Source organism: Macaca mulatta, chromosome 11 (assembly GCF_049350105.2).
Source record: "Macaca mulatta isolate MMU2019108-1 chromosome 11, T2T-MMU8v2.0, whole genome shotgun sequence".
NCBI classification, from domain to species: Eukaryota; Metazoa; Chordata; class Mammalia; order Primates; family Cercopithecidae; genus Macaca; species Macaca mulatta.
In genome coordinates this window covers 74,430,487-74,446,195 of record NC_133416.1, presented here as the reverse complement: position 1 = coordinate 74,446,195, position 15,709 = coordinate 74,430,487, and the positions used below count along the sequence as shown (strand labels likewise).

Sequence of the window (15,709 nt, the reverse complement as noted above, 5' to 3'; positions counted from 1 at the left end):
TCCTTATGTCAGTCTTCCCATGATAATCAGGAAGCTTCTTGATATCAAGTACAGTCTCAATAGCTTTTGTAGCCCTGGCAGCACCCTACGCGCGCAATAAATTGGCTTGCTAAATGAATGAACACAAAAATAACAATTAGCAGGCATTTGCCACAGTCCAGTCAATAGATAAGCAGGAAATGAGGTCTTAAGCCAAAAGAATAACAGAGATGGGCATGAGAGATATTTAGGAAATAAAAGGGACAGAATGCTAATAAGAGTTAACAATTATATACTACACGTAGTATGTGCCAGGTACTGTTTTAAGTGCTTTATACAAATGTTCCTATTTAATTCTCACAAAAACCCTATAAAGTTCTACAATTTTTAATTCTCATTTTATAGACAGGGAAAGTTGAGGTTAAATAATTTACCCAAGTCCAACAGCTAACAGCCAGCCAGGATTCAAACTAATATATGATGTCTGTCTGTAGAGTCCTTGTTCTTTTTTTCTTGAGACAGGGTCTCGCTCTGTCACCCAGGCTGGAGTGCAGTGGTGCATGCAATCTTGGGTCACTGCAATCTCCACCTCCCAGGTTCAAGCAATTCTCCTGTCTCAGCCTCCCGCATAACTGGGACTACAGGCATGTGCCACCACGTCCGGCTAATTTCTTTGTGTTTTTCTTTTCCTAGCAGAGACAGGGTTTTGCCATGTTGGCCAGGTTGGTCTCGAACTCTTGACCTCAAGTGATCCACCCACCTTGGCCTCCCAGAGTCCTTGTTCTTTATCATATTCTGCCTCCAAACTCATGCTAAGTGAGCCTTTTAGATTTCCAGTTTGAATGGTTAGGTAAATGGGATGCCATCAGCAAAGAGACAGGAAAAACCAGGGAAAGATGATGACTTCAGCTTTAGACATGCTGTGTTTGAGATACCTTTATGAGATGTACAGCAGGTGGTTGGATGTAATAGTCTGAAACAGGGGCATGGACTGGGCTAGATGTATAAATTAAGAAGCTGGCTGGGCGACGTGGTTCACACCTGTAATCCCAGCACTGTGGGAGGCCAAGGCGGGTGAAACACCTAAGATCAGGAGTTTGAGACCAGCCTGGCCAACATGGCAAAACCTCATCTCTACTAAAAATACAAAAATTAGCTGGGCATGGTGGCACTAGCCTGTAATCCCAGCTACTTGGGAGGCTGAGGCAGGAGAATCGCTGGAACCCAGGAGGCAGAGGTTGCAGTGAGGCGGTATCGCACCACTGCACTCCAGCCTGGGAGACAAAGCAAGCCTCCATCTCAGAAAAAGAAAAAAAAAAAAAAGAAATCAACAACACACAGCTGGGCAAGGAGGCACTTGCAATTATCTCAGCAATTTAGGAGGCCAACACAGGAGAACTGCTTGAGCCCAGGAGCTCAAGATCACCCTGGACAAGGTCATGAGACCCCATCTCTATAAAGAAATAAAAAAATTAGCTGGATGTGGTGGCACACACCTATACGCCCAGTTACTCGGGAGGCTGAGGTGGGAGAATCACTTGTGCCCAGGAAGCTGAGGCTGCAGTGAACCATGTTCGTGCTAATGTACTCCAGCCTAGGCAACAGTGAGACCTTGTCTCAAACACAAAAACAAACCTGTGAGGCTATTTGCACTTCAGTTTCCCTTAAATATTGTTCACTAGGTATTTCATCCCACATGTCTTCTCATTAAATGTAATCCTCATTCTTTTAGGGCCATCTCATCCATTCTTTTGGTTGCATTTTGTTGATTTTTTTTTTTTTTGGTAGAGACAAGATCTCACTATGTTGCCTAGGGCTGGTCTCCAACTCCCGTCTTCAAGTGATCCCCACCTTGGCCTCCCAAAGTGCTGAGATTACAGGCGTGAGCCGCCATCCGGCCCTGAAGTACAATTCTTTACTATTTTTGTGAGAGTATTCTAGACTAAAATCACTCAATATCCATCTACCATTACTTACTGGCAATAGCAAATTAATCCAATACTTCCTAATCTGGAAACAATGTCATTTCATATAGCATAAGCTTTCTCTTTTCTAAGACCTCAGCAAAATAATTAAACTTGCTAAAATCACCACTAATAAGGTATGAAGAGGACAGGGTATTAAGACTCCAAAAACAAAAGTAGGCATTTCTGTCTACTAAAAATCCTTCTGAAACGTGACACACTGGCATTATAGGGTCCAACAAAGTAAAATTATATGTGTTACTCCCTTCAGTAGTTTTGATTCAGAGCTAACTTTCCAAGTTAAAAAGAGCAAAAAACATGTTGCTGAGAGATCTTGCCTGAAACTACAGCAAAGGTGTTTACAAAATATTTTCTAGTATTAATAGGAAAACAAGCAACTTACTGTATTGGAAAAGGAAAATGTATGATTTCATTTTGCATTTCCTTTTAGAAAACAGTCTTATCTGATGAGACTGTGGTAGCCTGTAGCCAAATACTTCCACTGTGTTCCATTTTTGCAACCAAAATTATCATATGAATTTTATTTAAATGGAAAGGTCAGTTAAAACCAGAATATCCTTTGTCCAATCAGTAAATAAACTATTACCTACTGTCAATTTTCCATTCCATAAACAAGATTTCAAAAACAGGTATGAATCTGGGGTAGCAGTGGTTTGAAAATTAGGATTCAATTTAAAACAGAGCTAGAATCCAATATTTACTTGCTGAAATGTTTAAGGTCTTTAATTTCAAAACACTTACTTAGCATAATCTAGAGACTGCCAACTAATTTTAACAATTTAGGTCTTTAGTAAAATTAATGTGGGCAGAAAATGTTACTTCATTACAAAGTATTACTATATACTTTGTCTTGTGACTAATTACAGCTTACAGGAGTATAAACAAGTTAACTGAATTTTTCAATGGCTGAGGATTTTGTATGTTTCCTCATTTTGAACTTCAATCATGACTATATAATCATATTCATACATTTGAGACTGAACTAGATATAAAGATATCGCAATACCCGCTGGAACTGGTTAATTAGATATGCCCCTATGTTATTTCTGCACTACCAAAGAAAAGTATGAAGAAAAAAAGACTAATTTGGTTTAATTATGGTTACATAAAAATTATTTAAATATTCAAACATTTGATGAAATCATCATACTCCAACCCTTAAATAATTCTAATTTCTAATGGTTAAGCAACTTTCAGATATCATTAATAAAATATATGACCATCATTAAAAAAATTATCATTCAGTGCTATTGATTTTATAAATAACCTTTTAGGTTAAACCCTGCCATACCAAATTTCCTTTCTGCCTTCTTTTAAAATAAATCAGGTAGACCTAAACTAAGTTTTCTCATGAAAATCAATAAACAGCTTGGTTTTGTATTAACTTTTAGATCTCCTCAGGAACCCACATGTGAAGAATTGCTAAGTACAACACCTTAATATTACTAGTAAGTAGCATGAGTGGTAGACTATGTCTGGACTCCACACCCTGCCACTTCCATTCCAGTATCTGGACCACATCACCACTAGGAGTATGGAGTTAATCATCAGTATGACTCAGCATTGAAATTCTAAGCACTGCTATTACTAATTTTGTTAATGTATGCATATAAACAGGTATATAAACACTTAAAGCCATAAGAGAGTAGTATCTGTTTCTTTAGTATTAAAAGAATTTCAACTATTAGAAAAATGAGCTGGCTTGCAAAACAAAAGCAAAGGAAAACAAAACAAAACATGCATCTTGAAAGTTAAAAACAAACAAACTGAAGAAAAAGCCGGTTGAAGTATTTGGATTTAACTTTACCCAACTAAGACATTCATTCACACAACATATGCATGTCAGTCTCCTATTCAGTCCTAGAGCCTGCAGTATTGTAATTTATTGTGAAACCATGTAACCAAATACTTAAATATATCCACAACATCTATACCACAGAAATGCATAGTACATAATATACTAACATCTCAAAATAAACTTCTATTACAGTTTTATGCAAATTATGGTATAAGATTATCACCTGCCATATTTTGAAATGGCACCAACTTCAACATCAATGCACTAGTCAAAATCCTTACTAGTAGTGATGTCTTCTGCATTATCATCTGAACATTCAAAATCAAGCTGTTAATCTAATAACCACAGTATGTTATCATTTAAAATCACTGTATATTTGGATGTTAAAGCAGGTAGTAATACAGCAGGAAGTGTTTCTAATTCACAGTTTCAAAAATAAAGGGTGCAGTTTTCAAATATCTGATTGCTTAAAATTGGTCACTCAATTTAACAACTGCCTCCTTCAATACATGTAAACTATGTTTGCACAGCATTAGGAGATGTCTTTTATTTCAGAATTAGTTCTTACTGTTACAGGAGCACCACAAATTTGAAGGAAGAGGCTACAGTGTGAAATGAGCTCACTGACGGATATGTTAAATAAAATTTTAACTACAATATAAGGTACTGCAAAAGCTTTGTTCCCCAGCACAGATCCCTTAATCAGGAAAAGTAGTTAACACTTAGCAAATACAGTATGTAAATTAGCTCTACAGGAGATGGGGAAAAACCTAACTCAACTAAAAGAAAATACTATTATTAGCTAACAAAGCTGTGATAGCTGGCTTCAGAATTTTCCTAAAAATACAATTCAAAAGCATACACAGTATTTATATCCTTTGATAAGGAATGTAGACATCCAAAGGGAATGAAAGAAAAATCTGGTTTTAAGAATTTCTAAGTGGAAACACACGCACACAAATGGGTAACTGAGAAAAATTGAGCACTTAAAATATTCAAAATTTAAGTAAGAAGATTTATAATAGAAAAAAGTGGCAAATTGTTATTGTGACTCGATTTGCTGAAAACATCTGCAAATTCACACTGGCATTAAGAAAACCAAAGTCTCGAAAATTCTCCTTTCTTTCTCTCCAGATAATGTGTTTTCTGTGCAAAAATAAATATCTGAAAATTGCACTAATAATACTTATTTTAACTTCTATATTATGAATAATCTGCACATGCTGCTTTACAGACAATACATATTTGTAAACTTGCTCATGCAAAATTAGTGTGCGCAACAGGGATATTGTTAATTTTCATACTTTAAAATGATACCTTATTATCTTTTAAAAATTGCCAAACCCTCTGAAATGGTAACAAATCTTACATGGTATTCTTGTCTGCCAGCTAAAAATCAATTTGTGTTGCGGAAAACAAAAAGTTGTACAAGAAAAAGAAACATGGTTTTTGTTTTGCAAGATTTTTGATTTTTAAACGAGAAAATTTATAAAAGAAAGAAATTCATGGTCACAAAATTTCAACATTTTAATCCTAAACATTACAGGGTAAATAGATACTGGACCTTATCTCCATACTCCATAAAATCCTAACTTTTAGTTTCCATTTCAAATGTTGCTGTAACCACTAAAACACTAGTGGTTTTACAACCTCTGGATTATGGAAATACACATTTCTGAAATAAATGCTACAAAAACAACAATGGAAGAAAGCCAAACAAACAGTCTCCACGAAGGAAAAAAAAGTGGAACATTTTGAAGCTTTTAGACACTTCTCTTTCCATGTCTTATGATTAACCTGTCAATTCAGTGCATTGTATGGTCATCTGTAATGGTCCCCATGGTGATCAAACATCTAACTAGTGTCCATTGATTCTAAGTTAGTAGATGATGAATCTTTCTGGATACTTTCAAAGATAGCCGCCAGCTCAGGGTTAGAACTGATCTGTGACTGGAATTCACTCATCAGTGGACTCTTCTCTGCTTCTGGAATGGTTAGCAGTGCTGCTACTGCTCTCATGGCAGATCGCTTTAATTCATCTTGTTTTTCAAACTCCTGCTTTACTGAGTTTGCCTTTACCTGTAACATGGAGTAAACTTAGATTACATGCTATAAAAGACAACTCTTACATGAACAAATTTGAGCACGTAAGATCTTCCTGGTAAAAGTTACTCTCATAGGTCCATAAGGCATATTATATTCTAAGCACAACTGTTTTTAAACTTATTTTTAAAGAAGTTGTCTCCTTTTCTTTTAAGGGAATATTTTACAAAAAGCACCATTATAACAACAGAAAATCTAGACCCACATGACTGTAACAAAGAGAGCAGAACACTCTTTTCAACTATCTGCTTAGCAAGTCCCACACTTTGGCCCCCATCAAGAAAGTACTACTCTAGCTACCCTATTCTTTGCTATATTCTATTAAACACTTTTTCAAACACACCATATGATGACATCTCCAGGTCTTTATTCAAAGCCTGTTTCATCTTCTTGGTCTAAAAAAAAAAATCTGGATTTTTCAAGGTTCACTGCAAATGTTGTCACCCTAATATGAAGCCTTCTATGACTCCCCTTCCAATCAGAAGTAAAACCTTCCTCTTTTGTTGCCTGATCACATTTTATCCCATATCAGTACTTCAAATATATATATCAGTACTTCAAAATGTTATATTGATATAGCAATAAACAAAAACTTTTAAGAATAGCAGTTAACATTGCTAAGTTTTATAAAACATCAGTATTCAATAGGTCAACTTTTTAAACCAAGTGCTACATAGAGCACTGGAATACTTATATTTGGAAAGCTAGAGAAAAGAATTGGCTAGGAATCCCCAATACACCAAGTCTGACCTAGGTTGATACTTATCATTTCTTACCTTAGTTGTACATGTTGCACGTAATGGCTCAACAAGTCGGTCCAACCTCTGCAGCACTGCACTTGGACAAAGGGTAGAAAGTCTCACCAACATTAAAAATGTCAGCATCTATTAGGAATAAAAAAGAATTTAGATTTGACATCATTTTCTAAAAACAAAATTCTAAATTCTGACAGATCCTTTAAAGGAAAATACCATGCAAAGTAAAGCTTCCTTTTAATGTAATCTGCCAATCAGAATCAGACAGATTTGTCTCAGACCTTATCTGAGTTAAGTGCTAAAGAGACCTCACCAGATTGTATTTTAGGTGAGGTCTCTTGAGCAGCATATTATAGGTGAGGACTCTTTAGCCCTTAACTCAGATAAGGTTTGAGACATCTGTCTCAAACAGATACGAGAACCAGAAAAGTGGTTTTCAATCTTGGTTGCACATTAGAATCATCCAGAGAGCTTCAGAAACATACCCATTCTTCAAGTCCCATCCCCAGAGTTTTACTGAACCTGTCAGAATACGGCCACAGACTCTGTTTGTTTGTTTGTTTTTTGAAAAGCTCATGTGCACCAGAATTGAGAATCACTGAACTGGAATATTACTGAGCTGGAACACAAGTTTCGAAATAAGTTTCCACTATCATAACAGAGTTGACCAGTTATCAGATTAATCCATGCAAAACCTGATAACCCATAAACCTTTTTCTCTTGGACTATGAACTCATAGAATTAAACAAGCACGTCCTTTTAATTCTTGGTTGGGGGGCTCTCTTTATTGAACTTTGAGAGGCTCAGGTCACTACCACACATGGAAACCTAAGAGTAGGAGTTTGGGTAGTATGGCTGAATTACCGCTGAGTTACCACTTTTGCCATGCTTGGCCAAAAGCCCTAAATGGAAGAGTAGATGAAAAAGACACAATGCATGCATTTTTTATTTTTCAAATCACTCTTTTACTGTTCACATTTTAAATGGAGATGTTCATTTCATCACAGGAAAACAAAGAACACTTATACGCAAAATTCATTATCCAAACATAAGATGCAGTATGATTTCTCTCAAGTTGCTTCTACAGATTGCTTTGTATATCTGAAAAGTTCCATGTCCTCTAACAAAATTCTTGGTATTAAACACAGTATATTATATTGGAAAACAAAAATTCCTCCTTCAGGTAAATAATACAGTTACAATTCAGACTAGCCCCAAAGGTAGCTCAGGAGAATTAATCAAGACAATGCTAAGAAAACCCTCCATGGGTAGCAACTATGGTCCAGTGTTAAGTCAGGCCAAAAACTTACAGATTTATACTTTAAACAGCAAAATCTGTCGGGATTCTTTTGAGGGAAAGGATCTAGGGACTATTCACTAAGCAAGTGGGCACAGAGCATTTTGCATCCACTGCCACTTCCTCCTCCAATAAAAAGGGTTCTGGATCTTTCTTACATGTCAACTGGTGTTACACTGCCTATTACTTTCGCACTTTATAGTTTACAACGTGTTTATCAAAATCTTGACAGACAACCTGATTTTCTCAGACACATGAGTAAATTGCAAGGGTGAAAGTTGCTCTAGCAAAGTCTTCTTCTAAAACATTGTATAAATAGGCACAAACATCTTACCTTAATATCATAATGGTCCTTCAAACCATCTTCAACATGATTTAGAAATTCAAAGATATCAAGTCTATCAAGACAACTGTCTAGAAGTGTGTACATACACTCAAAAGCTGCCTTTCTAATATCCAGACCATCATCAACTGTATGTTTAAAGGGACCCATTTCTACCTGTTAAAGCAAAAAAGAATGTGTGGATATATAATACTGAAGTTAAAGACAAGCTCAGATAAACAGTGTGATCTAACTTACCTCTCTTATAAGCTCCTTTCTAACTTTCGTTTCATTGTAAAGATGTGGAAGAACAGTATCCAATAGGTCCCTTATTAATGATGGCTTGTTATGTGCTGCTGAATTAAATGTGACCAAGGCCACTCTTCTCACATTCAAATCCGGGTCTTCCAAAGTTTTTAAGAAATCACCTGAAATATTACAAGAAAAGCAACAGACAGACATGGTAAACTTGAAATATAATATACATTATATTTTCTCTAAGTTGATATAATTTATTTTTGCTGGTGTCATTGTTATTTCTTCAGCGAAGGTCAGGGAAGAACCTGATGAAATACTAAGTGAACCATAAAGTTTCTTTCAGCAGCAAGGCAACTATCATTTCTGAAGGTGAATATATTTTCAACTGATAATCCACTCTCAGCACCTATAATGCAGAGGGTATGGAAGAAGAGTCCATAAAGTTCCTCAGTATCACTTTCATAGATACAAGATATGACAGAGATAACAGCTAAAAAGACTAATAACATGCATGATTCTCCTTGGAGTTCACTAAAAGCAGCAAAAAAATATTTTTAAACTAAGTTCAAAATAAGAATAAAAAAATGAGGTGAAGACAGACCCACTGCTTAATAAAGATGGAGTACTATTAGCGGATATACAATTCATCAAAGAAAAGAGAAACGTGCCTCCAAAAGCCCTAATTTATTTCTGTCTTCAATAAGAAATACATGAATTCACAGGAAAATAATATAAAGGGAGAAAATTGAAAGCTAACATAGGACAAAAGCCAGAGAAGGCATCTAGGTACTTTAAAAGTCTGCTTATTCTTGCAAATGTGGGAAAGAAAGTATAATGCTTTGGAGTCACATGGATGATGGTTCAAACCATTTTACTTGTTAAATGTATGATTTTGTGCAAGTTACTTTAGGCAAGAACCTCTTTTTTTTTTTTTTTTTTTTTTTTTTTTGAGACGGAGTCTCGCTCTGTCACCCAGGCTGGAGTGCAGTGGCCGGATCTCAGCTCACTGCAAGCTCCGCCTCCCGGGTTCACGCCATTCTCCTGCCTCAGCCTCCCGAGTAGCTGGGACTACAGGCGCCTGCCACCTCGCCCGGCTAAGTTTTTGTATTTTTTTTTTTAGTAGAGACGGGGTTTCACTGTGTTAGCCAGGATGGTCTCGATCTCCTGACCTCGTGATCTGCCCGTCTCGGCCTCCCAAAGTGCTGGGATTACAGGCTTGAGCCACCGCGCCCGGCTAAGAACCTGTTTCTCACCTCAGTTTCTCACTCAATAAAATGAGGATTATAAATCTTTTAGAGCCATACAGAGCAGAATAAACGGCACATATATTGTTGAAGACAATGTCTAGTACACACTAAGTATTCACATGTAGCTATTATTCATCATTATATGATCTCAACTCTATCATCAGCAATCTTTTAGAATACACAGGGAAATGCAGGAGAGGTAACAAAAGACTTGAATGCCAACTTGAAAAACCAGCAATTTGAAAATACGGGAGGAAAGAGAGACTTCAGATACTGCAGATTGGCAAACTCAATGTTGATATCCAAGAAAGTTCCAGCACTGACTTAAAAAAAAAAGTCTGAGAGACAGCGTGGTTTCAAAAACAATATAAATGTACCAAACTAATTTCCCCTTCCCTTTATTTGCATACTAAACTGGTAGATTAGAAGAATAATTACAATAGAGTATATATCTGCTTTCAGGAAAGCATCTAAAATATTGCTATTATGGACAAAATGGTGCCATGAACTAGCAATTTCAATTTTTAAAAAGTTTCCTAGGTGGTTCTGATGTTCAAACAGTCATGAATATCGAACTAGATCATAATTCAATTACAATGCTAACTACCTGGTTGAGTAACTATATCAACAATGCATACAGGTTGACTGCTGTCAACATGGGAAGATATTTCTAGAGATATGGCATGGGCCTCTTCCTCTGTCCTGTTTTGCATAATACCAAAGTGCTCAATAAATATATCAAAGCAGAAAATGGGTGGGGGAAATGCCAGTAAGAAGTTTCTCATATAGACTTTAAATAATTTCTAGGCCCCAGCAATAGAACCTATTTGTGCCTCTGCCTTCCTTATTCTGAACTGGCAATCCCTTTCTATACAGCTCAAATTTTATATTGTATTTTTTTTTTCTTTCTGGCACACTGCAGAATGGCACAAAGCTACAAAGCTTCTTTGCCAAATCCCTCAGTCCTCCCGGATGGTTATCTCCATTATCCCGTCCTCAAGAAAGCAACAAACTAAATTCTGAGGGGTTTTTGGCTACTATCAAACTCTAGGAAAACCAATGATAAAAACAAAATGCACGGAGGTTATAAAAATCAGAAATAATCCCAAAAGCTAATTCTTGTCTTCACAGAAATAGAGAAAGCCCTAGTTTTTCTTGGGTTATCTCCTCTTAGTTCTTCTGCGAATTAGCTCTCCCCCACTTTATTTTTTATTCTTAGGTTATTTTGACCTTAAATATGGAAATCTCCATAGATCTCCTTCGGTGTTAGACGTAATAATTGAAATCTGAGGCCTTAATAGTTCAAATGAGACTCATTTACATCTAGGGAGAAACTTCAGACTGGCCACATAAATCTAGTACCTTTCTGCTCTATCCACTAAAGCTATCTTATCTTAAGTCACCCCAAAAACATGGTTATCAAATATGTAGTTGACTCTAAAGACATGCTGGTATATTATAACTTCATTTATGTGTGCAAAATCATCTAGGAATAATTACAAACAATATAGGCAAATGCAATTTGTTAAAGTTATAAGATCATATCAATTTTATTTTAAACAATTATTTTAATTCCTTGATATTTCTAGTTACTAAATTCAAGCGTTTGAGAATTCTAAAATCCAAAAATCAGTATGTTTATCTTTGTTTCCACTTACCTATGCAGTTCTTTAACAGTGGATCAATAGGTTGTGGATGGTCAGAAATTGTAAATTTCACAGCTGTAACCACTGAGCTTCGGGCATATGATGAGCCTAGTTAAAAATAAATTGCAAGTCTATTGGTATGTAGTCCACTAAAACTCACGGACATCATTTTTAAACCACTTCAAATAACACCAGTGTCTTCAATTCCTTAGAATTTTCCTTGGCCAAGAAGGGTATTTTTTATTGCACGCATGAATCCAAAGGAGCCAAGTTTACTCACTTATGAGCATAAAACAAAATCCTGTTAGATTTCAAAAGAAACAATTCCTTCTGGGAAGGAGGGACCTGAAGCAGCAGTGGAGAATCTCACCCTCACAAAAGAGAACTAGCTAAATCCAAAACCGCTCAAAAATCTTCAAATTTTTTACTAAAAAAGAAAGCAATGCCTAAGAATGAATGGCTATTACTGCTATTAATGTTATTACCTTCTACTTGTTCTAATCAGGATGACACTGGTAAATCTGAAAACTCTTCCAGGATCTTTCATTTGAAAAAAGTACTTTCACCAATTTTATTTATTGTAACTAGTATCAGCAAGCTCTTTAGATTATGTTAATTCACGAGATATGTCTTTTCCACATTTTAACATAACATAGCAACATTAAAATATAGTCATTATGAGGAATGAGAACACATTTAACCATTATCTAATTACCACTCTATCTTTTAAAACAACAAAATGTCATTTGAATATCACTCTATACTACAAAAGACAGGTTTTTTTTTCATCACATACTTAGCTTTTAGGTTTAAGAAAATATAGACATGGCTTAACTTCTTTATTAGGCATCTTTTAAGGCAACCAACTATCAACAAAAAATTTTTTAAGGAAGAAAATCTAGATACCTACCTGATATCAAGTACCCCTTAAGCCGTGGAAGGAGAGTTTCTGGATCAATTAGAGTGAGTTTTCCTAGACATTCAGCAACAACATTTCTGGTTCCTTCCTCTGCACACTCACAGTGCTTTAGTAATAAGGCCCAGATGTTTTCAACATATGGTTTAAGGCCCACCACTGATGCAGAGCTAATAATTTCCTTCAAGGAATGAAGTAAAAGATACTGCCTTTTGGGCTGACTGGTTATTTCTTGTAGGACAAATGGCAGATATTCAGGAAGGTTGCCCACACTAATGCTGCCTAATGCATAGGATGCAGCTGATTTGACTTCTTCACTAGGAGATGAGAAAGCTTCTAGTATTACAGATTTTAGTTCCAACTGTCCACTTAAGTCAATATGATGCCCAACTTCTCCAAGAGAAAGTAGAGCTAAGAGACGAATGGAATCTGTTGACCTTGAGTTCTTGACATCTTGAATAAACTGACCTACTACAGCTGGTCCCTCTTTAGGGCATGCTCGAGTAAGGGCAGCTACACATTTGGCAATGGAATAATAAGACTGCTTATGAGTAAGAGCTGTGCTCTGAGAGTAAACTGGACCAGTCAGCATGCGCAACAAATCCATGTATCCTAAATTATTTGTTCCAGTGACAACCAGAGCTTGGAAAAAGTCTAGCATGGCACTAAGAGCTCCCCCCTGCAATAAGGGTGATCTCACAAGTCCAATAAGTTCATTGAGAATGGATCCACTTATCTTTGAAAGGGAGGAGGGATACACTTTTGCCAAAGTGGTAAGAAAACTGATAGCCATTTGTGAAACATGCATATCACTTTCGCTGATAAGAGGTGGGAGCTCATCTAGAACTGCATCAATCATGGCAGCTGTCAAGCTGTCACTATAGTTTTTTATTAGAATATCAAGGGCAGAAAGAGTACCCAGTTTCAAAGCTCTCTGGTTTTTCCTAAGAAATGAAGCAAGGATAGGAACCCCTTCTCCCAGAACAGGCCTCAAATCTATCTTCAAAGGTGACCCAGCAATCAGTGTCAATGCCTTTACTGTAGTTAACCTGGTAATTTCATTCTTTAGTCTCTCCAAGAAAATCTGAAGTGTATTAGGCAAGTCAGAACCCAAATTGTCTCCAAGGTTGCAAATAATTTGTCCCATACAGGAAATAGCCCTTTCCTTGACTTCCTGATCAATGTCAGCTGCTTTTAATCTCTTAATGGTACAGGTAAATAGATCTTTGATATAAGGAGTTGCATCAAACGAGGAAGGCTGATCTAAAGGACGAATTACTTTGACAAGCTGTTGAGTAACAAGAAGTGCTTCAGATGTAATTTTGTAAAATGGGTCTCCAACACAAGCCACCACTGGAGGAACCAAAGCCTGAACGTGAGGATGGAAGACTTGAGGAGAATGGTTACAGAGGATTACGTATAGACATGACAAAGCATCAATCTTCAAATTCGATGAGCTTGATTTATCATTCAGTGAGAAAATGATTCCTAAAAAGCCAACAAAAAATCCAATCATTGCTGTGCAGACTTTTAAGAAAGAAAAATGAAATATCAACCCCTAGAGTACTGCTAATGTTCCCACTTCATTATATTATTTCTATAAGTAGAAATTTTCACCATCTATAATAAATACTACAGCCAAATATTTTAGGGTAAGACTTAACTTTTTATTTACAAATTTCTAACTTCAGGTTTCAAGATGGTTAGATTAAAAAGTTAGCTCTACGTGCATATTAAGTTGTCACAAATATTCCTTTAAAAGGAAATCATTATTTAAGCTTATTTAAATCCTAACAAAAAGGCTATGCCCTATAATAAGTCCCAAAAGAGATTTATGTTTCTTTCATACCTGGTACAAGTACAGGAATGTGTTGTGTTAGGGCTCCAGGTAATACATTTACTAGCTCAGTTAACATGTTAAAACAACACTGTCGGGTCTTCACACTTTTTTCTTTCATCTGTTTGTGCAGAGCTTTAACAATGTTGGGAACCTGCAATTATCATATACTCATTAGATGGTTCAGCTGTTGGTATTTCCTCAGTACACTTAACATGAATTACGGAGAATGAGGATAAAGGGAAGAGTTTATCTTTTTTTGTTAAATTCCTAATTCAACTATCTACTGCTATTGCTAACACTAACAAGATCAAGTTTGTTACATGTATTATATATGTTCTCTTATAACTACATTTGCTTGATACTGATAAATTACGAAAAGCTATCATTTAGCTTTCAAGGGAGCAACAAAACAGTCTTCCCTACTTAATTTTTAATTGTGAAACATACATGACTATAAAGAAATTAATAGGCTGGGCGCAGTGGCTCACGCCTGTAATCCTAGCACTTTGGGAGGCTGAGGCAGGCAGATGACAAGGTCAAGAGATCAAGACCATCCTGGCCAACATGGTGAAACTCCGTCTCTATTAAAAATACAAAAATTAGCTGGGTGTGGTGGTGTGCACCTGTAGTCCCAGCTACTTGGGAGGCTGAGGCAGGGGAATCGCTTGAACCCAGGAGGCGGAGGTTGCAGTGAGCTGAGATAGCGCCACTGCACTCCAGGCTGGCAACAGAGCGAGACTCCATCTCAAAAAAAAAAAAAAAAGAAAAAAGAAAAAAAAGAAATAAAGTAAACAAATAATATTTTCAATAAAAAATTTAGGAGGTTAATTCATAAATGGTATTTTGAATGACAAAAGCACAGATAAAAGTCAAAGGAAACAAGATAAATTATGGAAAAGCAACCATTGAACAGGTCCTTTTCTTACTTTCCATTTGCTGTTACAAGGAATCAACCTCACTTCAAATGTAGCTACAAGCAGCAGGGGTATGATTAAAAGATATCTGCTCTAAACTTTCTAATGTTTGGTTAGTCAGTAAAACAAATAGGGTCTCTACTAACAAATCTTATGGATGCAAAGCTATAAATGGAGCTTCTAGAATACCTCAACAGCAAAGCAAGTAGAGATTAAAAATAAAAACAAAGCCAAGAAAAATCCCAACAACCAAACTACAAGGATACACACCATAATTACACAATGATCTAAGAACTAGACAAAACAAAAAAATTGTCTAACTTTCCACAGCATTGTCGAAATTCCTGGCAACTCTACTGAGCAATACCTGACTTCTACATACTCACTCACTCACATATATCCTCCATACACTTTATCTTATTTCCTTCTACAATTAATCTTCAACATTCACCTTTATGAGTAAGTTCACCACAAAAATGTATTTATTTGTACTACTTGAAAACAAGATAGATACCATATGTGTGTCCCATCCTCTCCACTGGTTTAATCACTGTCAATATCTGTTTTGTAATCTATAAAAATTGATCTAGTATTTGTGTATCCCATAGGGCTGCTGTAGAGATTACATATAAGATAGGAGAATGCCTGG

General features: G+C 36.2%; 1 protein-coding gene across 2 annotated transcripts in view; it reads right to left on the bottom strand.

The window, feature by feature from the left end:
- Positions 1 to 3,833: 3,833 nt before the first annotated feature.
- The window catches only part of CAND1 (cullin associated and neddylation dissociated 1), a 46,210-nt gene continuing 34,334 nt past the window's right edge, over positions 3,834 to 15,709 (bottom strand). Inside the window, 7 exon segments of one of the 2 annotated variants that reach the window (NM_001261692.2) lie at positions 3,834 to 5,841; positions 6,642 to 6,749; positions 8,252 to 8,416; positions 8,498 to 8,667; positions 11,403 to 11,498; positions 12,301 to 13,794; positions 14,156 to 14,297. In NM_001261692.2, coding sequence (NP_001248621.1) covers positions 5,617 to 5,841; positions 6,642 to 6,749; positions 8,252 to 8,416; positions 8,498 to 8,667; positions 11,403 to 11,498; positions 12,301 to 13,794; positions 14,156 to 14,297 — 2,400 coding nt within the window. In that variant the 3' untranslated portion in view covers positions 3,834 to 5,616. 2 annotated transcript variants of the gene reach the window in all.